This window comes from Oryza brachyantha, chromosome 6, assembly GCF_000231095.2.
Source record: "Oryza brachyantha chromosome 6, ObraRS2, whole genome shotgun sequence".
Classification (NCBI taxonomy): Eukaryota; Viridiplantae; Streptophyta; class Magnoliopsida; order Poales; family Poaceae; genus Oryza; species Oryza brachyantha.
In genome coordinates this window covers 17750331-17772550 of record NC_023168.2, presented here as the reverse complement: position 1 = coordinate 17772550, position 22220 = coordinate 17750331, and the positions used below count along the sequence as shown (strand labels likewise).

Sequence of the window (22220 nt, the reverse complement as noted above, 5' to 3'; positions counted from 1 at the left end):
GAATAGTTAAGTTTCTTAAGGAGACTTGTTTAAGCTTTAACTGGCGACGAGATCCGGTAACGAGGTTCGCATGTTACGTACGCACGCATCTCGTTCATCCTGAAAGCTTCGATCTGGAAGCTAAATGGAGTAATCAAGCTTTGTTTTAGCATAAACAAATGCGTAATGTGAAGCATAAGCCACGGGGCTGCATGTTACTGCCACGCGTCTCGTTGGAGATTCAGGAGAGCAATTTTAATGGTAGATAGATGCTTCACATCTCAACAACCAGCTCTGCTAGATGCAAAAGAAATTACAGGTCTATTAGTGCTTAAAGTGAAATGAAAGACAGTGTTTAACTTCAATTGGAAGCCTTGATTACAGCAGTGAAACCTGGCCTGATGTGTGAAGCTGAAGACACCGGGGTAACGCATGTGAAATGTCTTACTGAAAAAGTCTTGTGTTCCTGAGAAAAAAGGGACTTCAAATTCACATGTCAATGATCAGTACAGACAACAGATGATTGTATTTGAAAATGGGGTTGGCTCTGGTGTATTTTACTGGTAGTAGAATTTAATCCATACCGTTGATCTATTTGTATCAGGCGACTGCGATTAAACTATACTACCAATAATATTAGGTGTCGTAGAAATTTAATGGGGTAATATTGTTCTTTTTATTATGATTTTTATTTAAAAAAACAAAATTACAAAATACTCCTAATCAAGTAATTAACAAAGTAAAAAATACTCTTTTTATACTGATGATATAATACTACAAGTAAAATGCACCAGAGAGTTCCCTTTGAAAATATGGCATATAGGCGGCTGTGGAATGTGCTTATGTGCTCAGTCCAATTGCAGTTCAACCATTGATGCGAATTTGCAGAGCAACGATGAATATTGTTGAAATTGCATAGCAGGGAATAGATTGCAACTGATCTGCAGAGGGAAGAAACGTTGTATCAGCTTGATGTAACTTGTTTAGATCAATTAAGCTTTCCTTATCTTGGAAAAGGTTTGCAACTAAATCACTAGATAATAGAAGTGATGTAATAAGATTCACACAGCCAATTAAATTTGTACGAGACATGTTCTGTATCCGTCTAGTTGCCAGTATGAATGTATGATAGAGTGATAGACAAGTTGGAGAGGTCCTTTGTTTCTCCAAAATGCATGGAAGTTACAGTCCTTACAACTAATCTTGGCAGCAACACCGCTAAGCAGGCAGTGACCCACTTTCTCAAGAAGCAATAATTGTGTTTATACACCATGAAATGAAAAGGACACACATGTCATATTCTTGCCCTGATAAGTAAGATCAAATAATTGATTCTTGTCCTACTGAATGCAGATCCCAACAAACTCAAATCTTGTCAGTCTGCTGTATAGAAGAAGTAGTAGTAGTAATTTGCAAGCCCAGTTAAGCAGAATCTGCCTATTTCCACATTCAGTGCACTAATACTATGGTCTGTACTACAGTGAAGTCCTTTAGTTTCTAGTTTGTTAACTGTTCAGTACAGAAATCTTCCTGTTCTTATTGAACCTTTGGACTGCGGAAATCATGAAGGATTTTTTGTAGGAATTAAACTACTTCCTCTAAAAGTTTTGTAAAATTCACGCATTCCAATTTGCATTCAGATGTTAGGTTGTTATCTATGGCTGAATTAAATTGGCTAAATGCTCTATACAGTCAAACATTCTAATTTCCGAACCTCATATTTTCACTTTTGTTTATAACTATAAGCTAAAATTTAAAATTTCAACTTAAAATTAAAAGTTGATTTCAAGGTTTTTCATGTAGTTTATTTTTTAACATTTGCTTTTAGATCATTAAAAACACATATATAAAAATTTTATTTATAAATTATATTTCATTTACAAGTACCCCCATTTCTTTTTTCTCGCTCAAAAAACCAAACAATTACCACTTGAAAATCCCTAATGTTCTTTTACTTTCTGATGAGACCTACGACATTGACAAGGTGGACAAGTGGGAGCACAATTGTTTCTCCAAGTGACGTAATGAAAACCAGGCGATTGATTGTTCACGCCAACTGAGTGCTGTAGATTGACGTAGAGAAGAAACCCTAAAACAATTCTCTGCTAACCTGCAAATCAGAGTAAAATATTGTTCAGGGAAATATCATTTGGGCCCCTCTCTGAATTGATCTCTGAATCATTCTTGTCCAACGCATAAACTTGTGGCTCTAAACACTCCAGCCGCAATTTGTTCACCATAATCATACCTAAATTAGTTGTCTCTACGCCAGGAATTTCCTCTGATTCAAACTCATCAATCATATATTAATCAAGTGTCTAAGAGTGCAATTTTGCTAGTATCAGGCGTAATTTGTCAGTGACTGAAAAGATAAGCCTATCACAACTAGGGATTCTAGGATTCTGTCATTGTGCCCATTGGCTGGATGTGATACCAAGTATCCAAACACAAGAATATTAACCCAAAAAAAACGTGAGACAAACAGCAATGTTTCTTTCAAGGGTCCCTCACATCAGCCAGCTGTTAGCAGATGATTGGGTCCAGGAATTCATAATTTGCTATTTTGCTTTGTTGATTGCCTGAAGCCTTGACCTTTCAAAACGAAGAGAGATCCAGCTGAGCTTGTTATCTCTTGGTCACCTGCAGAAGGCAAAGATAAGTAGTGCGATGGGTCATTCTTTCTGAACTCAATGTGCAGTTCTAAGATTGGTACACGGTATACACCGATGCAGGGTGATGAAAATATTGCATAGAGCACATGCTGTAGAGTTGTACATTGCACAATGTGGTCGAAATGTTTGGAGTATCATATTTGATACCTCAATGCTACTTTTCAACATCATTGGAAAACATATTTTTTTAATAATCTAGACTATCTTAACAAATTAATTCAAACAGGTACGAACTTGATACAAAAGTGAATAAGTGATATTTCGACACTGCGTTCAGGTTCACATAGACTCATCTCAAATATTTTCAAAACTGTACATTATTGTAAAGCAGGCTTTCTGAAGCCATACATTGCTTATGGATACAAGCAGACGACAATACATATACCGCGAGCAGCTCAACTCGAATTTGAGCCGGTTTACACAAGAAACCACACAGATTGAACCATCCAATTCTTTCAGGTGACTGGAACTTCAAATGCTGATGAACAAATCATCTTCTTTCGCTGGATTCCAGGAAATCATTTCCTTCCACGATATCTGAGTCTTCTGATGTGAAGCCGCGATTCCTGCATCATTGATGTTTGCCACCACTCCTTTGGAGTTGGACATTCAGGCCACCTCTTTCTTACGGAAGATATTCATTGTATCACTGTATAGAGCAACAGAATTGGAGAGAACAGCAAGCACAATCATGGTTACAGCCAAGATCTTGTCACGCTTGGATGCAATTCCATAAGGATCCCTAGAGAAAAAAAGAAATAAAGCCGGAGTGTTATGCGCCCATATGAAAATGCATGAACACAGAGGGAATATATACTACATAATTTAGTTACCTAAGTATAACCATGGCAGGAAATATGAAACCAATCAGGACAGCAGCAGTGGCACCAGTAAACTGGAATGCATCCCAAATGCTCGGTATGAAGATGGCAGCGAGATAAATTACTGTGAGAAGTGTGATGGTGATGATGGCAAATCTCTTGTTGTCACGAGAAATGTGCCTTGATGTGGGGAAGAGTAGTCCATCCAAGTTGAGCCTAAGTGCAAAGAAGACAATGGGAAAGACAAGCATGACGTGGGCAGCATAGCTCACTCTCACTATATCATCAAAGAGAGAACTAAATGGAATGCCAAGGTTTGCATCAAAATTGGCGAGGACATCATCTAGAGTACCCTCGCCAAAGAGGAGATATGCAAAGAAACTTGTAGCGATGTAAACACTGGAGCAGAGGAACAGGGATGTTCGCACAATAGGTTTAATTTGTGTTCTGTCTTCAAGCTCATTGTCAATGCTGTGAACTGTGAATCATGAGAAAGTGCATTTAGACATCAGATTATTGAATACTTAAAGAAAGTCTGAGCATTGTGAGCACATACCATTGTAATGGCAGATGTATGCAGTGACAAGAACAGGGACAGCCGTGAAGAGCTTCCAGATGGAACTAAGACCATCCAGTTCTGGAAAAAGTTTGGGCATCGCTACAGTTCCATTGATGAGTTTGATGATAGCAATTCCAGCAGTAATGACGACGAAAACCACAGCAAGAGCAACTGATAGGGCAGAAGTATATCTCAACGAATCTACAAGGCATGACAATTGAAAAGATATATGAGTAACACCATGCTACCAATAATATCGAATAAAACGAAAGATACTTTTCTTTACCAACATAAAAGCATTAAGACATACCCAAACGTTTAAAGCTCACCAATGGAGCAAACACGAAAAGGGTAGTCACAAGAAGAACAATGGCACGTGAATTCCAGAAATGAGCTCCAAACCAGCCCTCAAGTATACCACGATGGTGAACACCGGTTGATGATGTTCCAGATAATACATCACCTATTTACAGTTAAGAACCAATATCAGTTTCAGCTCAGGACAAATAAAGTTGTCTGTCTTAAAGGCAAGTGTTAATTAGGAGGACTATCCTATGGGTTTTTCACTACATTTTTTTTTTTTTGCACCGGGTTAACTACACTAAGAATAAAAGATGTTTTACTTGAGCTCTAGATTATTTGTGTTGGTCGAAGCTCAGCAAATTTCGGTTGCACATCTCAAAATGTTCAAATGTAACAGCAGAGCCTAGAAGGAATACCAATGATAATCATGTAAACAATCATCACGCCAATGTTGTTTATGACAACGGAGGACTGCAGTGCAATCCTCCCCCACTGTCCGTAAGCCTCGCCCATAAGCCACCCATAAGACGTAATCTTGCCCTGATGGCTGCACCTGACAAGCATGTCAATGGATGCCTCTGTGAGCAACGCCACAACGATGATCATCAGAATCCCAGGGATGATGCCCAACATCTTGATACTGGCTGGCAAGGCCATAATTCCAGCCCCAACGATAGTGGTCGATAAATTGAAAACAGCCCCGGAGAATGAAGCTCCATTGAACTCATGAAACCCCTCTTCCTCCACCTTGACCGGCAGAAGTGGTGTTGTCTCATCTCGTATTTCCTTCTGCACGATCTGCTGGCTCCCATTTGGCAATTCATTGCTGATACCCATTATGTCTTTTACTCTCCTGGATGCCAAAGATTCAGTCAGATATTTGAGGCAATGGATTTGTTATCTGAACAACCCAGTATGCTTTGTGTTGAACACTTGTTACCATGAATCTACTTTGCTTTGAATCAGACAGTTTTTAACTTGGTTTCCATTTCTTTATGTTGTACACCTTTAATACTCCCATCAAATAAATGTATCGTATTTTGAATAAATGCAGGTATGGACTTATGGAGAGGAAGAAAGTCCTGGTAACATGAGATCAAAAATGTTGCAAGGTTTTGTCTTCTTTTTTTTTTCACGCTCGATGGACATGTTAGGCCAACTAAAGCTCAGCCCAAAATCCAACCTTTCCACCACAATTCACAACCACAGAGATAACCAAAGTGTCTGTACAACAAAAGAAATCGACCGAATTCAAGCTAATGAGCATATACATCCAAAACTTATCCTAAAACCATTGCACCGGACAAACCAGCTACCAAAACTGAAAGGAGGACAATCAGCAAGATCGAGATTTTCCCTACAATTTGGCCGCAGGAAAGAAACGGTATTCCCAATCCAAGCAAAGACTCCTCACCAAGAACTCACTGCTGACGAGGGAAAGGGCAAAAGGAATCAAAAGAAAAGGGCATACCTTTGGAGGCTCAGTACCCCTCCCGGATCTGAAATCGGAGAGCAAGGAGCAGAGCCAGACAAGATGCGAAGAACCTGTGGAGGGCGGCCTCGCCGCAACCCGGCTCCGGCCCCGCTCCTTTTGTAGCCGGGAGGGAGGGAGAAGGACGAGCTGCTTCCAGGCAATCAGCCACTGGGATCCAAACCTCTCGCTTTCACGAGCTACAGCAATTCTTTGCCGCTACAACGCACTGTGACAGAGAGAGATGAAAAAAAAAAGAAAAAAATTGAAGCCGACGCGATCCCGTCCATGTCTTGCTGTCCTCGGAATCTTGTGGGGGCAAGGTGGCATCCAATGGAATGATTGGGGTTGGACCCTGCCGCTGTTCTGGTGCTGTTGCTATTTTTCTTGACGTCTTGGGTTTCTCTGGTCGCTGCTCTTCCTCGCTTGCTCCTGCGACGGCGGCTGGTGGCCGCGGTTTCTCCCATTCATAGTGATTGGAGTGGAGACGACGATGATGTCGACGAGGGCATTCACGGTGCTCCTGCGTGTCGTGGCTTCGTCAGAGTGAAGCTCGGGTCACCGCACTGACTGGGGGATGCTTTGCTCCGGCCCCCAAGGCAGGGAGGATGAAGCGTAGGGGATGATGGAGGTGGGGGCGCAGCTAGGAGGGGCATGCCCGGAGGAGCGCAGGCGGCCGCCGCGTCGATCTGGAAGGCCGCCGTCCGGCGCCCGGTGAGCTCATCGCCCCGTTGCCGCCCACGCCGCTGGTGCCCCTCGTCGGGCTCAACCGCGCCGTCGCCTGGATCTGCGTGAATTCCTCCCCATCGCCGCTCTTCCACCACCGCCGCACGGACTGGAGACGCCGTCGTTGGGCTCCATCCACCGCCGCCGCCGCCAGGGAGAGGACGACGCCGGAGGGGGGAGGCGGTGGAAGGGCATGGAGGGGCGGTGGTGGCTGTCAGTGGGGAGCTGGTAGATTCTATAATTGTTTGTGCATTTTAGGGGGTTTGGTATAAAATGTTGGAATTCTTCGTAAACTGATAAAATTATAAGGACTAAGATAAAGTCAAGGGGTGGTTAGTTGGTGAAATGAAAATTTTTGTATGTTACATCAGACGTTTGATCGGATATCGAAAAATATTATCGGACACAAATGAAAACCGAATTTCGCGGTTGGCCCGTAAACCGCGAGACAAATATTTTGAGTCTAATTAATCCGTCATTAGTACATGTGGGTTACCGTAGCACTTATGACTAATCACGTATTAATTAGGCTCAAAAGATTCGTCTCACGATTTCTCACATAATTGTGAGATTAGTTTTTCGTTTTATCTATGTTTAATACTCTATTTAGGTGTCCAAAAATTCGATGGGATGTTTTTGGGTGAAAATTTTTGCGAACTAAACAACCCCTTAGAAGCTGGAATAAAAAAAATTGAAACCACCGCCAAAGTCACTTGCACTGGGGAGAGAAAATATTTACTACCTAACAAATATATATAATTTATATATGTATCTAGATTCAAATAAATCTAGGTCATATTTGAAAGTCTTATGGTACAAAACGAATACAGCCCAAGCATGGTATCAGCTTAGTGGCAGCTCCAGACCACTCGTGAGAACCGTACAAAGGTGAAAAGTTTTTTTTCCTATTGGAAAGTTGGTTACGTGACACAAAGATTCGTGGATAAAATTATATTATGTTCGTTACAAAATAAGTAATATGTTTATAAAAAAGATATGCTAAAATAAGTAATTATATTAGGGCTTAAGAAATAAATAAAACAGATTAAATATAGGTATGCATGGTTATTACATATTCTTTTTTATCATCAAAATGGTAAATAGTTAGGGGTATAGATATTATTTTGTCCAAAATCGTGGTGTGATGTTACACCTAACTTGAACAGTGCAAAACCACATAAAATTTAATAAAAAATTTAGATCATTTTTCAATTTTACTACTTGAGTATTTGATTTAGGGTGACTAAACATTGCGGTACAATGGTAGGCGCGACAACCACCACGACTTTCACTGTTTTAGGAATATAACATACTCATATAAAGATTCAAATTTAGAAATATACAATTGAAAGTTCCTGATACACCTTAATATCGTCGAAATATCATAAAGTTTATATTATATCACTTCCACCTCCTTGATGTAACTATGACTACTCTTGATACAATTACTTCTCACATTATAGGTCAACTAGAAGATACTAATATCAATTTGTCCAAGGTAGGGAATCCAATTCGGACGACTGCTATAGTATTGTGTTCAAATGACCATCAAATATGCATACAAGCTTCATTTTGGGTTCATAAGCATTTGATGAAAGCCTCTCGGAGTTCTCTTTCCAACACATCCAACCTCATCTCTAAATTCCATCTCAATCGGCCAAAAGTACATAACAAAATGTTATGTCACCTATAATGGGCCTATAGGGTTGTAACATTATTTGGTACCCCGTCCAAGTGGGGTGCGTCCCAACCTAGAAAGCACGACCCTAGAGATCCCTTGGTTATCATCTCATCTCATTAAATAGTTCGGTGTGCCTTTAGGGTTTCTTGACTTTAGTTTAGATTAAATTATGGTTAGTGCTACTTTTGAATAAAGTCGTGATCGGTTAGATAGTTGTTTTCTGGTTACGAACCACCAACCTAACATTTGTATTTAACTTCTCATATTGCTTTTATCTAAATGTATTTAACTTCTCATATTGCTTTTATCTTATTCTTACTTGTTCCTTTGACTTGACACTAAAAATAAGGTTGATCTATAACGGCAATATTAATGACCCTACAAAGAGGTATATCGATCGCTAAGGCGCAAACAATGTCTCGTATAGTTACGGTCGGGTTGTCAACATTTCTCTCGAATTATAGTTATCATCAACTCACCAAAAACCGAGCCAGAGCCCTAAGTGTATTGAGTAGAGCTAATTGCTTATCACCTCTATTACGATCTTTTTAGGTTCTTGATTTTATTTAACCAAATAACCCACACACACTTAAAGGTACTTTAGTTCATGACTAATCCACATCGAAGCCATTAGCATGTTCGTCTTAACTCTACTCAGTAAGATGGCAAGTCGATCGGTATCTCTCCATTGCCACTCGCATCCTATTGCCTTCTCGTCATTGAAATCACATCCTCCATCTCCACCAACGCCTCTCACTTTCAACTATCGCTAGTGTACTGGGTGCCAGAGTAGATCCCTCCAGAGATAGAGAAGCAAGTTGAAATTGACAATACACTAATAATCTGAATTGAAGAGACCAAACTATTGCAGGGATATATTCACACGTTTAGAGGAAAAAATTCTTCACTTGATCTACTATTTTTGACCGTCACCGTTTTACATGAACCCACTTAATACAAATTAAAATCTAGCCTTGAAATGATTGAATGGCCGGAGTCTCCATGGCCATTTTTCACCCATGCTAGTCCCAATTATTTGCTTGTATATTTGAAAAAAAAAAGAATAAAAGCTACGGGCATCTTCTAAAACTATGCGTTTAACTTCATTTCATTTGAGGTGATCACAAAGCATGACAGCATCTTCCCAACTTCCAGGTTGACGAAACCGAAGATCCCGTTAACCCGGCCGAAAGGCGTAAGCACCCACACACCAACAAAATTCCGTAACCGGCACACGAAGACGTATTTTGTGAAACCTCGAAGGCAGAGAAGACCAAGTCAAGTGGGCAGGGCCCAACCAACCCGAGACGGGGACGCCACGCCTCCTCACGCGCACCCCCACCATGGACGAGATCGCCGACGAGCTCTTCCTCGACGCCGACGAGGCCCCCCACCTCCACCGCCACCGCCACCTCCACGGCCCCTCCTACCTCGCCTTCTCCGAGTCCTTCGAGGAGGTGATGGAGGTGGAGGAGGAGGAGGAGGGGCAGCGCCATCGCCATCGCCCGCGCCGCCTCCCCCTCGGCGACCACGAAACCCTAGCCGCCGCGCCAGCGCCCGCGCCCGCCCTCGCCCTCGGGTCGCCCTTCTCGTTCGGCTCCGACATCGATCCCGACATCGACCTCGAGCTCCGCCTCTCCTCCCGCTCCCCGCCCTTCTGGGACTGCCTCGAGGACGAGCTCGCCGAGGGGTTCGAGTGGGAGGAGATCGCCGACGCCGCTGCCCCCGCGTCTGGAGCCGTTGCTGGGGGAGGAGGAGGAGTAGGAGGTGGTGGTGGTGGTGGCGGTGGTGGAGGAGGAGGGTATGGGGAGCTTGTGGGGGACGGCGACGTGTTCGGCTTCCTCGACGAGAGGGAGATCCTCGGCGCGATGGAGGGACTCGACAGTGGGGACGAGTCGGGCTTCTCCGACGAGCCATTTGACTTTGGCGATGAGAGCGACGAGCTAGGGGATATCTTCAGGAGCGTGGGGTGGGAGGTGCTCCCGGTGCCGCTGGATGAGGACTTCGAGGTGCTGCCGGGACACATCGCCGATGTGGCGGTGGGCGGAGCGCCTCCCGCGGCGCGTGCGGCAGTGGAGCGGCTCCAGGTGGTGGCTATCAGCGGGGAGGAGGCCGCCCGGGGGTGCGCCGTGTGCAAGGATGGGATCACGCAGGGGGAGCTTGCCACGCGGCTGCCGTGCGCGCACTTCTACCATGGGGCATGCATTGAGCCATGGCTGGCCATCCGGAACTCGTGTCCAGTGTGCCGTTATGAGCTGCCGACTGATGACCCCGAGTATGAGAAGCGGCGGGTGAAGCGGCGTTCTGCTGGTAGCTCCACGGCGCAATTGGGTACTCCTATGCAAATTTGAGCTAGGATTGCTTGGTGGTACGCATTGGATGCAATTCCATGGAATGACAAATTCACTCTTGGACTGCCCATTGGGGTGCTTCGAGAGTGTCATACCTCTTTGATCTTAAAAACATTTTAGTATCTAGTTGTTATGATTGGTAATTGAATGGTAAGAACAATTGCTAGAACTTAGAACTTCTGTAAATATTTTGTGCTGCTCCAATATTACACAAAATTGTTTTACTCACTACATGCTTGTTTAATCTGCATTGTTGCAATGATTCCCACTGAATTGTTAGCCTTTTTTTACTTTTCACTTACTGCATGAGTAACAGCCATTATAATTTGAAAAACAACACTGAATGCTTGTCTTCCTCTGTACTAGCATACTCAATCCAGTGGTGCTTATTTGTGTTAATCGAACGACAATTCATAAATGACTATAAATTGTAAAGTTTTCTGTAGGCTGCTATTTATGATCAGTACTGTTTAATAAGAAATTAGTATTTACTTCTGACTATAAATACTGGGGTTTTGAGATTATGACACAACAGTATAGCATTTTATTTTTCTTCTTCAGAAATTCAGTCTCCCTCATAATAAATCCTTGAACCAACTTTTAGGTCCCAGAAAAGACAATTGCAGCATGCCATTGCTATAAGCAATAGGCCAGTAGCTAATAGATGACTGCTGAAAAACAGCATGGCCCTCAAAAAATGGAGAACTTTTTTGTCTTATATATGTTCAGTACTACCAAGTACTCACAAATAAGCCATATGGGCCCATAAACTTGTGGGAGGCAAAGTACAGAAGGATCCATCTTCAGGGAACATGCTAGGAAAACATGTGTTTATTAAGATGTGGGGTGAAGTTTACTATAATTTGCTTGTTGAAAACATGGAACGTTGATATAGACACCATAGTTTCCATTTTATGGTTATCGACTTATCGCTAATGTTGATTAAGTAAAAGTGTTCTTCTATCTTTTATTTACTAATATTTTGCCCCTTCAGTAGCACAATAGTGTGTCTTGGAGACATTCATAAATCATAACCATTTATTCCCTCCATTTTAAATATAGGGCACATTTTGTTTCTGAAAGAGTTTAGGACAATGGTTTGACCAAAGATTACTCTATTAGAATATAATTTTTATGAAACAAAATTGGTATTATTAGATTAGTATTCGAAAGTACTTTTTATGACTATTCTTTTGATATTATTAGATTAGTATTCAAAAGTACTTTCTTATGATTATTCTTTTGTAGTACATATGTGATATATTACTAGAGTAATCTTTGGTCAAACCCTTGTCCTAATGAAACAAAATACACACTATATTTTGAAAGAGAATTTTGAAATGGAGGGAGTATTTGCTTATACTTCTATGCATTCACATAGAGCAGGTCTAGCAAACAAACCACTGAAGTCACCATTTACTGACTTCACTTAGAGAATGGCGTATACATATTTAGACGTAGCCTGTAGACACGGGTTTGGGCCAGAGGTAGCTGTAGTCACAGGAACAACCTTGAACTGTGGAATGTGGATCTAACCCGCATTCAGTGCACACTTGAGCTAGTGTATCATGGTGTGGTCCATGGGTGTATAGTTAAAAAAAAATACAGATTTGTTAGTCCATTGAGAACTTATCTGCAAAATTTTGTCGAAGGTCAATTTCAAGTGCTTTTCAAAAATTTATTATTGAGTTTTTTTAACCAACTGGATGGCTGTTTCTAGAACTTTGTACTTGCTCATATCCTTTCCTTTGGCCTTGTTTGGGGTTCTGTTTGAGCTAGATCTGAAGATGTGTCCTATTATGTTGCACACATCCCTGTGATTTGCACAAGATAAGCGAAGTTTCTGGTACATACTCATTCTTCATCACCGTTTCAGAAGTATTAATTTTGCATGCCTTGATCAGATTGGTATGTTGATGGGGTTGCAACTTTGTCATACTGTGTTTTCAGGGTATGTAAAGATGTCATTCACTTCCTGTTTTATGGTCAGTCTACAGAAAGCACCATGATTGCACTGAAATTCTGAGTCTGAGTACCATATATATTTCAGTTCCTGTAGTACTAACACATTGGCCAGTGGTTCATGCTTGACAGTACCCAGTGCTTTTAAGCCCAATGACCAGCTTAAATCTCTTGTTATTCTTGTCTAACAGAATGGTTCCTTGAGAAGCTCCAGTTAGTAGGGATTATGGTATTTGGGATACTATTGTAGAAACTTGATAGTGTGTATCTCTGTTTAGAATACAGAACGGGTTAATCTTGATGGTTGAACAGGAGAGATGATACAATCATACAACACCTGTTTGACACAGGTTATTGTGCCTGTTGACTTGAGCTTACAGCAGGCTGCTACCTACCTGTTCTGTTCTTTCAGACCACACATGTTTTCCTTTTACCATGGCATGTCATCCCTGTACACAAGACATGAGAGATGATCAATGTGGTCAGAATTGCAGAGAAAGCTAAAAGGAAGGTGATATCGTCTTGTTTTCATGGTTGAGAAGAACAGGAATGTGGAATGCTGGTATTATCTTCATTACAGAAATAGAGTTTGGCAATTTTATTTAAAAAGACAAAAAGAAGGTGGTCTTTAGTTAAAAACCACAGCTCCTGGGCTCATGAAGTCATGATTGTCTTGCAAAAGCCCAAAACTCCTGGTTGCGGATTGGAAATTGCTAGCCGCCAGTGTTGGTGGTACCAGGGTTTCACTTATCGCTGAGGCCCTCCAAACCGCTTTTGCGCGGAGCCACGATAATCGCTTAAAAACCGCATGAATTCAAATTTAAAAATTCAAACAAAAACATGATGGTTTTGACAACCATATCGTGCGGTAACTCGCGATTATCGCGCGATTTGGTACGATTATCGCGACGACTTGCAGATTGTGGTTTGGGATGATAATTGCGTGGTTTCAGACGATTATCACGACGATATGACGATCGCGGTTTAAAGCGATAATCCTACGGTTTCGGCTAAAAACCGTGGTGATATAAGTGATAAGGACATGGTTTTAGCTAAAATATAGAGGCCGTTAGGTATCAAAATTAAAGGGGAAAAGATGGTGAGGCTTATAGTAAAAAAAAAAGTATACTTGAGTAGTCGTAGAGTAAAAATGAAAAAAATTGGCATGACCTTTGCTAATAGTTCAACAAATTAGCAATTAATAACACATATAACAATCATAAATTCGTAATTTATGGTATGAAATCAGCATGCATATTATAATGAAGTCGACAACCATAATATATTAATGTTCACAATAATAAGCTAGTAAAATCCACAATAACCAGAGGCTCAGGTCTACAACCATAACATAAAGCCTGTCATAGAAATATAGTCAAGTACACCGGTCATGCAAACAAATGAAGAAATGAAAAGAGATTTTGGACCATTTCACCGGTCGTGTTATTCTCCCTAGTGGACCAAGTTAGGGCGGATGCACTGTGCAAAAAAAAAACATATTTTCTTCAATTGACTCAAGTCAAGTCGTCTTTTCTCAAAGGTATGAATGATACATTGAGTTTTTTGAAAATTTTCAGCACATCTAAGCTCAATAAATACGTATCTATCACCTTGTTGTTTTTCTTAATTTTTCATCAATTTTTTTGAATTCGAGCGGTTTTTCTCGGAGGAAACCGCCCAAAACCGTTATCGGTTCTCGGCGGAGCCCTCGATTATCACGATAATCGTCGCGATTATCGCGATAAGTGAAACCCTAGGTGGTACTGGGAGCCGGGACGCGTATCCTCTTATGTAAATTAAATGAGACGAAAAATCAAATATAAATCTAAACGTTAACGACGACAAATAAAAAATTAAAGGGAGTATTATAATAAGATGTCTTAGCTCAATCTGGATTTATTCACTAATCAATAATATATATATATATATATATTCATATATGTATCCATATTTATTAATACTCACATGAATAATCTATAGAGAGCCAAAATATTATACAGTATAAAAGGAAGGTAATAAATGACGTGCGAGTTGATCTGTGCCCAGGTCTGTATCTCTCTATGTTCATATGTCGTATGGTAGTGACGGTTTGTCAGACTAACGGTTACCGCCGGTGACATTGGATAAAAATTAAAACAGCCTTATCATTTTAGTTTACACTTATAATAATTAAAGCAACTTATTAGCAATTAAAAATTATTTATGAACAAATTTTTACATACACACTGTTAATGACAAACAAATATTGTAAAAAAAGTATGATAAAAAACCCAAAATTAATCCTAAAATTTACTTTTAAAATTTAAATGTTGGTTTGTGCTTATAAGCTATTGATAAACGACGAGGGTGTGAATCACTCGCTGATGCTGCCATTACTTATAGGCTTTCACAAATGACAACCCTAAACTTTTGCAATATTTCCTGTCAAATTTCTCTGCTACTTTTTCTTTTTAAATTTCAAATATGGACAGATGATTTTGCAAGTTACTAAAGTCGAGACCAAAAGAGACGTTGGTAGAGTACAGGAATTGGATTGAGCAATCCTAATTAATCTCGATTAGGAAACAATAGCTATGCACAGTAATTAATCACTTCATCCTAATCACCTAATGCTAACACACGGATACTGGTTTAATTCTTTGGCGCCAAAGTCGCCTCGACGCCGCTGCCTTCTCCCGCCACGCCGTCGCCGTCGCCGTCGCCGCGGCGGAGCCTCTCCCGCAGGGCGCAGGCCTCCTCGGCGAGGCGCGCGTTCTCCCGCGCCAGCTGCGCGTGCCTCCCCGCCGCGCGGTTCAGCTCCACGGCCAGCCGGTGGTTCGCGGCGCGGAGCTCCGCGACGGCCGACGACAGCTCGTCCAGCTGCCGCCGCCGCCGCATCCGCGACCGCCGCGCCGACTCGCGGTTCGACGCCAGCCGCCTCTCCTTCCTCTCGTCGCGCCTGCCCCCCCGCTCGCTCGCCCCCACGCCGTCGTAGCTGCCGCCGTGGCTGCACGCGCTACCGCCGCCGCCGCCCAAGAACTGATCCCCACCATGGACAGAATGCGAGCCCGGCTGCGGCGGGAAGAAGAAGCTCGCCATGTCCACTGCGCCGAACGATTGGTACGCCATGGCTGTGATGTCTTGCTGCATGACTAGATTGGATGCAAACCTTTTGCAATGTGGAGTAGTAGATGATTAGCAAGAACTAACTAGCTCTTTATTTATATAAAAGCAGCCCTGACTGACGCTGCCTGACTGATGGAGGGAGAAAGATTGAGATGAGTTCAGCTCCTTTAAACTGCAGAAAAGAGAAGCCCTAAAGCTGAAGCCACTGGCCCCGGATATGCTGTAAGCAAACTTGCCTTTTGCAGCTCATTGCGTCTGCATTCTATCGAGATTATCCTGCTGATTTGCCACTGTCCTCTGGTTATAGTTTTGTATGCACATGTCAGCATCGCAGGGAGGACATGACCTCTTCTCATTTTCAGAAATGTTCTTACCGTGTGGAGAATTCTGTCAGGAAGTAACAAACACTTTCTTGCTTTGTTCAGGGAAATCTGTAAGCATGCATTGGATCATGTAGAAAATGCGTTTGCTTATGGAGGTTTATTTGAAACTTAAAAATTCCTCACCTTTCTTTCCTTTGCGAGCTTGGTTCTCATCTTACTGTTTTTTTTTTACAGAGAGCATTATAGCATACTGAAAGGACACAGAGAATTGTGTATTATTAGGTCCTTTGGCCAAACCTTTTTGTTGTTGTTGTGGCAATTGGCAAAGTAATGACAGTACTTTTTAGGACTTTTTGTGTCAAGACAAGACAGCAATATGTATATTGTATAGTGAACACCACAAGGGATTATAAGCACAAGGGCAAATGCCAGTAGCAGAGCCCAACTTTTGGTCCACTTAGGAGGCATGTTGCATCCTTATGAGGTTTTCAGGTACTGTTTGGTCAATCCTCATGTAGAGGCCTTTGGTTTGATTTGATGTCTTTTGTTCAGGTTCACAAAGAACTAGTTCTACCCACAAACCCCAAGGCAAATGTGGTAAATAGTGACATCTCTGAATACCTTGACATCAACGTACATCTTCAGATGGATACATTGGTTTCTTTCAAGATTGTGCTGTGCCTTTCTCTGAAGTATGCCAAAATTTTATCTTCAATTCACAGCCATGACAATCAGGATTGAAATCTTTATCGATTGTTCCAGGTGCGCACCTCCTTATTCAGTGAATGCATAATAAGATATTAGCTTCTGCCCAATTTGTTTTTTTTTTATAATAGAGCTCTAGACATGACATGACCTCTTATGCATAATAAGATATTATATTTAGCTCCTTAGGTCTCCTACATAGGCTTATTTTTGATATATAAGAAGTTTTATTTTGCTTACCTACCAATGCCATTAGCGGCAATAATTGTTCCAATTTGGTTTATGGTAGTACTTCTAAGAGACACTCAAGGCAGTTGGAGTGTCCAAAGCAGAAAGTAATTGAGTGATGAAGAAGTTTAGGACAGTTTACATTTGTCTAAAGCACGACATACTAATCAGATGGCAATAATTGCTTATGGCGACTCTTGTTGACCATCAACTTTTGGAAAAACGCAAAATGCATGCATATTTCTTAGGCAAACTTTGCTTTTGTTCCGTATGAAACAAATGGCCCTCGCTTTTGTGCTTTTTAATAGAAATGCTTCTTTGTACCAGATGTTCATGAGATGTGCTGATTATCAATGTCTTATGATATTCAGCTCTGCACATTAATCAGAACGAAAGTAACTTTTTTTCTGAAAGAAGAACGAAAGCAACGTTTACTCAAGCAAAAACCTAATTTCTTGTGATCCTGAAACTCCTAACTTAGTTTTCTTCCATTAGTTACTGCAGTATTTAATATTCAGCACTGATTCAGTTTTTCACACACTGTAAATTTGACATCTACCATCTGAAAATGAAGGGCTTATAAAAAGCAGACCTGATGAGGCAAATGGTTAGTTTCTTCCATCTAGTTGAGAAATCTTTCAATTATACAAATGGAGAAGATATGATGTGATTTGTGGGCTAAAAACCTTTATCATCAACAATTGTTAGTGCTTTAACTTTCAATGCACCCATGTTTCTTGTTACGTTTGCAAGATCAAAACAATGTTGGAAAACGTCATCTCACCATAGGTAAAGCAATGGGTGCCAACAATTTAGAAGATTTTTGCTCCTTAAGACTACTAATGATGGATATTAGAGTATAATAACCTATCCAGGATTGTGATATGCAATCCCCTTGTAGCATACCTGATAAGTGTGGTGAGCTAAAGCGGTCCATTTACATAAAGAAAGTAAGGTCATATCTAGCAAAAAATTAGACTGCATACGTTATACTTATAGTGGTTTGTAACAAAAGTTAAAGCTGCACACAAGCCGCAGTTTTCTTCAGATAGTGGCATCTTCTTACTTCAATGGAAAAGGCATTATGCTAGCTTGGAGATAACTCCAAATTTATCTCTGTGATGCAAACCAAACCATTTCTAAGTGCTCTAGCAATATCAAACTTAAGGTGTGTAAGAACGAAAAATTGAATTAGGAAAAAAAATTGAATTTAAGGTAATTAAGGCAAACAAGGAAAACAACAAAGTTCATTTGCATATTTGGTATCATGGTTGGTCGTGTGCCTGTTGTCTAAGACCGGAGAGGTGAACCGTTTCTAATATCTAAAGAGCACATTTGATATCATGGAATAAACTACAGACAAATATATACTCACTCCGTCCAAAAAATATAAGGATGTCTGGCTACAATATGGACACAGCCAGATCTTTAGCTAGTCTTTCTTATATTTTTGGATGGAGGGAGTACTTGTAGAAAGAAATGGAAAGAAACCATGGTAGGAAGCCACTTTTGCACTATTTTCATTGTGATACTTTTGAGACAAATTTATGCGCCTTAGTTTTATGACACAATATATCCAAACAACTTAGTTTTATGGCACTATATATCCAAACATATTTTGTTAACTAAACTTGCAATTGGGATCCTCTGCAGTACTGCATATGCAGTAATGCTCACTGACAGGTGAGCCCTATAGCATGTGAGACCCACCTGTCAGTGAGTAGTATGCAGTACTGCAGAGGATCCACACCACAATGGTTACACATAATAAAAAATATGGCTATCTTTTATTACCCAGAGGAAATCACTTATTTTGGGACGAGAGTATAACATAAGCAAAGATCAAGGATAAGGGCATGCTTGGCACATAAGAACTCTGTATGAATTAGTTCAAATCTCATCTGTTAAGCATGGAATCTGGCAAAAATCTCATCTTCCAAACCTTGGAAAATTCAACCAAGGAGAAAAACTACATACTTGGAGGGAGTACTACTACTGTATTATCCATTCCATCATCCATGTCCTTCCTAGAGGAGCTTTTCATATAACCATATTTTTTTTCATGTCAATTTCTTTACAAATTACAACCACCATCCCCCACACAAAGACAAGCTTACATGCATGGGCATGTGCTAATTGTGTTTCCTGTGGAAATGGCACAGAGGCCGGTTCCCAACATTGCCCAATCTCTGCCCAACTCTGCAAGGAAGAAGAGAAGGGAATGGAAACACACACACTTTGACATTTGACTCTGTGTTGGAATCCATTGATTAGCCGCTCAATGCAGAGCTCCCAATGCAGAGGTCTCCCTAGCCCTTGCAGAACCCAATGTTGCATCATTTACTTCCATTTCTCAGTCTTCCTTGCTCATGTCTCCTTTGCCCTTCCCTCCACTTGGTCAACTTCATTAAATTTCTCCCTTGGTATGTGCAAGGCCTTGATGGTATAGACCCTGTGCAAACATTGCCAAGTCAAAATGTACGGTACGATGCATCTAGTTACTGACATGGTAAATCTTCCCAATTCCCGTGAAAAAAGATAACTATGTTTATGCTTATACTTATAAGTTAAAATTTAAATTTTTTAATTCTAAGTTTAGAGTTGATTTTAGGATTTTTTTACCAAAATTTATTTTTTAGCCATGACTTTTAGATCGCTAAGAATACATATATAAAAGTTTTATTTACAAATTATTTTTCGTTTGCAAATACGTTAAAAGTCAAACAATCACCCTGGAGCGATCAACATAAAGTTTGGTTGCGCATCCATAAACAAGTCCTTTAAGATAAAAGAAATTCACAGAAATTTTACAAGATTCCCATAATAATATATCAATCCACATAGGAATTGTGAAAATAACCCTCTATTCCCAAAAGCACTTTCAAAATTTTAGAACATAAGAAATTCTACTGAAAAGATCCATATAAAACACTTCAATTAATTCCCAGAGCAATAGAAAATTTTTCCTGCATTCAATGCAGATCTCAATTGGTTTACAATTCACACGTAGATTTGCCGGGTAATTAGACTTTTGGATCACACGTACACACGAAACCTCGATTACTTTTTTAACTTTTTACTGCCATCTGTGTACATCTCAACGGCGCATGCGCACGTACGAGATGCTGTTCTTCCCTAGGAGCCGAGCCTGAGCTCGATGCCCTCTCTCCAGCCTCCATTGCTTATAAATATGTTCCTCCTTCCTATGCTGGTAATGGCAGGAAGGCAAGAGGAGGAGGAGGAGGAAGAAGAAGAAGTCGCCAGTGTAGCAGCAAATTCAGTCAGCAACTGTTCTGTCTTTCTTTCTTTCTTTCTTCTGGTGAGAGATCAGAATGGTGCATGCAGGGAGAAGAACAGCTAGGGCACTCTGCCTTCTCTGCCTTGCTCTCCTGCTGCTAGCCCAGGATGCCCATTCTTCCAGGAAGCTCCTGCTGCAGGAGAGGCAAGGCCATGGCCATGGACACGGCGTCGGGAACGGCACAACCACCACCCAGGTGAGCAGACTGATCTCTGTCTGAATTCTCACCATTGCACTGAATCTGCTTCAGATGATTCATCAAATCATTAGTAGTTTAGTACCATTCATGCATGGCCTGCAAGAAGCTTTCCTAGTGAACAGTGCATGCGTTCTGCACTCTTCTTGTTGGCTCCGATTTGCAACTTGCAAGCACGCGTATGCATCGAGAGAAGAGGGCATGTAAAGACACTCCATTACATGTGCATCTGGAGTAAGATACTGAAATGACAGGCACATCGTGTTCTGAAAATGACGTCATGTTCTTGTTTATTTTCAGCTTGTGTGTGTGACTGTTGGAAGGCAGCAACATGGGAAAACACTCTAAATCTGAATCTCTGATACCCGAAACAGTAGCACACCATTCTTGATAATCGTAATACAAGTACTAGACCACATGTTTATCGTTGGGATCCTGGTCCAGAGCTCCCAATCTGTGTCCTTGCATGTTGCCTCCATGTTTGGAGATGCTATTGCATATGACAGGCACAGCTGCATGCATGTTCCTCCATTTTAAATAATAGGTTCTTTACAATGGATTTGTGACACTCAATAATATCAGAATATTATGAACGTTTTTTTAATATAAACCTAAGAATATGATTTCGTACATATCCTATGAATCTATCTTTCAAAAGTTTACAGTGTTGGCTCAATACATGTCTGTCTGCTGATCTTTTGTCGGATTTTTTTTAACTGTTTGCTGATCTTGATCAAGCAGGAACCATCCAGAGAGAAAGGAGAAAGTACAGGTGCCAACAATGATGGGCAGCTGCAGTTTGATTCAGCTAAATGGGAAGAACTCCACACGGATTATATCTACACCCAAGATGTCAAAAAACCATAATTAGCAGTAGTAGCTACCTTCTGCACCAATCTTTTGTTCGTTTGAAGAGGGGATTTGCCTGGGATTTAGCTAAATGAACCACTTAAATCCCAAGCAAATCCCACTCGGCCCATTTTGTGCAGGAGTGATCAGTGTTGCACTGTATAATTAATTAGCAATATACAGCTAGTATTATTTTCGATAATATTTACGGTTTTCCCGGGCCTGTGAGTTCAGTACCGATATTGTCAGGAACCCCTGTAATATACGATGGATTGCAATCCTCTGATGTAGTAATGTCAAAGGGATGTGGTGGCGGATATGTGGGCGTCCATATATCAGATGAGCTCCATTTTTGTCTCTTGCTTTGAGGAGAATGCATGCAGAGAGATCTGATTTTTTTTTTCAGTTTTGCAGCTATCTGCTGCTGTTTTCCAACCAGAACTTTGTAAAAAAAGCAGTAACGCAGAGAGATTGATCGTACCTATCGGCTATCGGCATCGTCAGTAAGAGCAATTTTAACATCATTGAAAAGGTACCAAGAGTTATTATTTTTTTATATAAATTTTGGTAGGAGGTACCAAATTTTACATTAAAATTTTAAAATTTTGGTACCCCTCGCTAAGGACTATAAAATTACTAATTCAGTATATATAGCCCACAAGTTTCCATGTAAGAAAAAATCCACAAGAACAAGTTTAACTAGGGTGTTAGTGTTCAGAGAAAGAAAAAGGCCTGGAAGTATAACTGGGCTCAATACCAATTTGGAAGAAACGTTTAAGCCCACAAGGCCCACTATTTCAGTTTTTTCCACATTTTGTCCAGGATTCCTTCCATAAATAAATTTAGAGAGCACTTGGCAGAGCCTGTTTTGCACAATTTTTCCAGGATTCTTTCATGAGAAAAATATCCTATATATGGCTTATGTAGTGCTGCCTTAGTTTCATAATATCTACCATATTATAAGATTTTCTGGGTTTGACTAGATTCATCG

The 22220-nt window shown here is 40.9% G+C and overlaps 4 protein-coding genes across 4 annotated transcripts; 2 read left to right on the top strand and 2 right to left on the bottom strand.

The window, feature by feature from the left end:
- Positions 1 to 2910: 2910 nt before the first annotated feature.
- LOC102706572 (amino acid transporter AVT6A-like) lies at positions 2911 to 5922 on the bottom strand. The gene is made up of 6 exons (XM_006656212.3): positions 5806 to 5922; positions 4751 to 5187; positions 4342 to 4494; positions 4029 to 4232; positions 3485 to 3950; positions 2911 to 3393 (listed from the first exon to the last, which is right to left on the bottom strand). The coding sequence occupies exons 2-6, from the start codon at positions 5169 to 5171 to the stop codon at positions 3261 to 3263; spliced, it is 1377 nt and encodes a 458-aa protein (XP_006656275.1). The 5' UTR covers positions 5172 to 5187; positions 5806 to 5922; the 3' UTR covers positions 2911 to 3260.
- A 3568-nt stretch (positions 5923 to 9490) lies between these two features.
- On the top strand, positions 9491 to 10785 carry LOC102705087 (NEP1-interacting protein-like 2). The gene has a single exon (XM_040525240.1). It carries the CDS (start codon positions 9556 to 9558, stop codon positions 10561 to 10563), a length of 1008 nt encoding a protein of 335 aa, XP_040381174.1. The 5' UTR covers positions 9491 to 9555; the 3' UTR covers positions 10564 to 10785.
- Positions 10786 to 15156: 4371 nt separating this feature from the next.
- On the bottom strand, positions 15157 to 15633 carry LOC121054729 (bZIP transcription factor 44-like). Its single transcript, XM_040525188.1, has one exon. The coding sequence runs from the start codon at positions 15631 to 15633 to the stop codon at positions 15157 to 15159; it is 477 nt and encodes a 158-aa protein (XP_040381122.1).
- Positions 15634 to 20147: 4514 nt separating this feature from the next.
- Positions 20148 to 21539, top strand: LOC102706293 (phytosulfokines 1-like). Its single transcript, XM_006656211.2, has 2 exons — positions 20148 to 20380; positions 21122 to 21539. Exons 1-2 carry the CDS (start codon positions 20219 to 20221, stop codon positions 21245 to 21247), a joined length of 288 nt encoding a protein of 95 aa, XP_006656274.1. The 5' UTR covers positions 20148 to 20218; the 3' UTR covers positions 21248 to 21539.
- The last annotated feature ends 681 nt before the right edge of the window (positions 21540 to 22220 follow it).

Coding starts and splice junctions, on each gene's coding strand:
- LOC102706572 (XM_006656212.3), bottom strand. CDS start 5,171: ATGGGTATCAGCAATGAATTGCCAAATGGGAGCCAGCAGATCGTGCAG. Junction 3,951..4,028: donor ATACATCTGCCATTACAATG/GTATGTGCTCAC, acceptor CATGATTCACAG/TTCACAGCATTGACAATGAG. Junction 3,394..3,484: donor CCTGCCATGGTTATACTTAG/GTAACTAAATTA, acceptor TTTTTTCTCTAG/GGATCCTTATGGAATTGCAT.
- LOC102705087 (XM_040525240.1), top strand. CDS start 9,556: ATGGACGAGATCGCCGACGAGCTCTTCCTCGACGCCGACGAGGCCCCC.
- LOC121054729 (XM_040525188.1), bottom strand. CDS start 15,633: ATGGCGTACCAATCGTTCGGCGCAGTGGACATGGCGAGCTTCTTCTTC.
- LOC102706293 (XM_006656211.2), top strand. CDS start 20,219: ATGGTGCATGCAGGGAGAAGAACAGCTAGGGCACTCTGCCTTCTCTGC. Junction 20,381..21,121: donor ACGGCACAACCACCACCCAG/GTGAGCAGACTG, acceptor TTGATCAAGCAG/GAACCATCCAGAGAGAAAGG.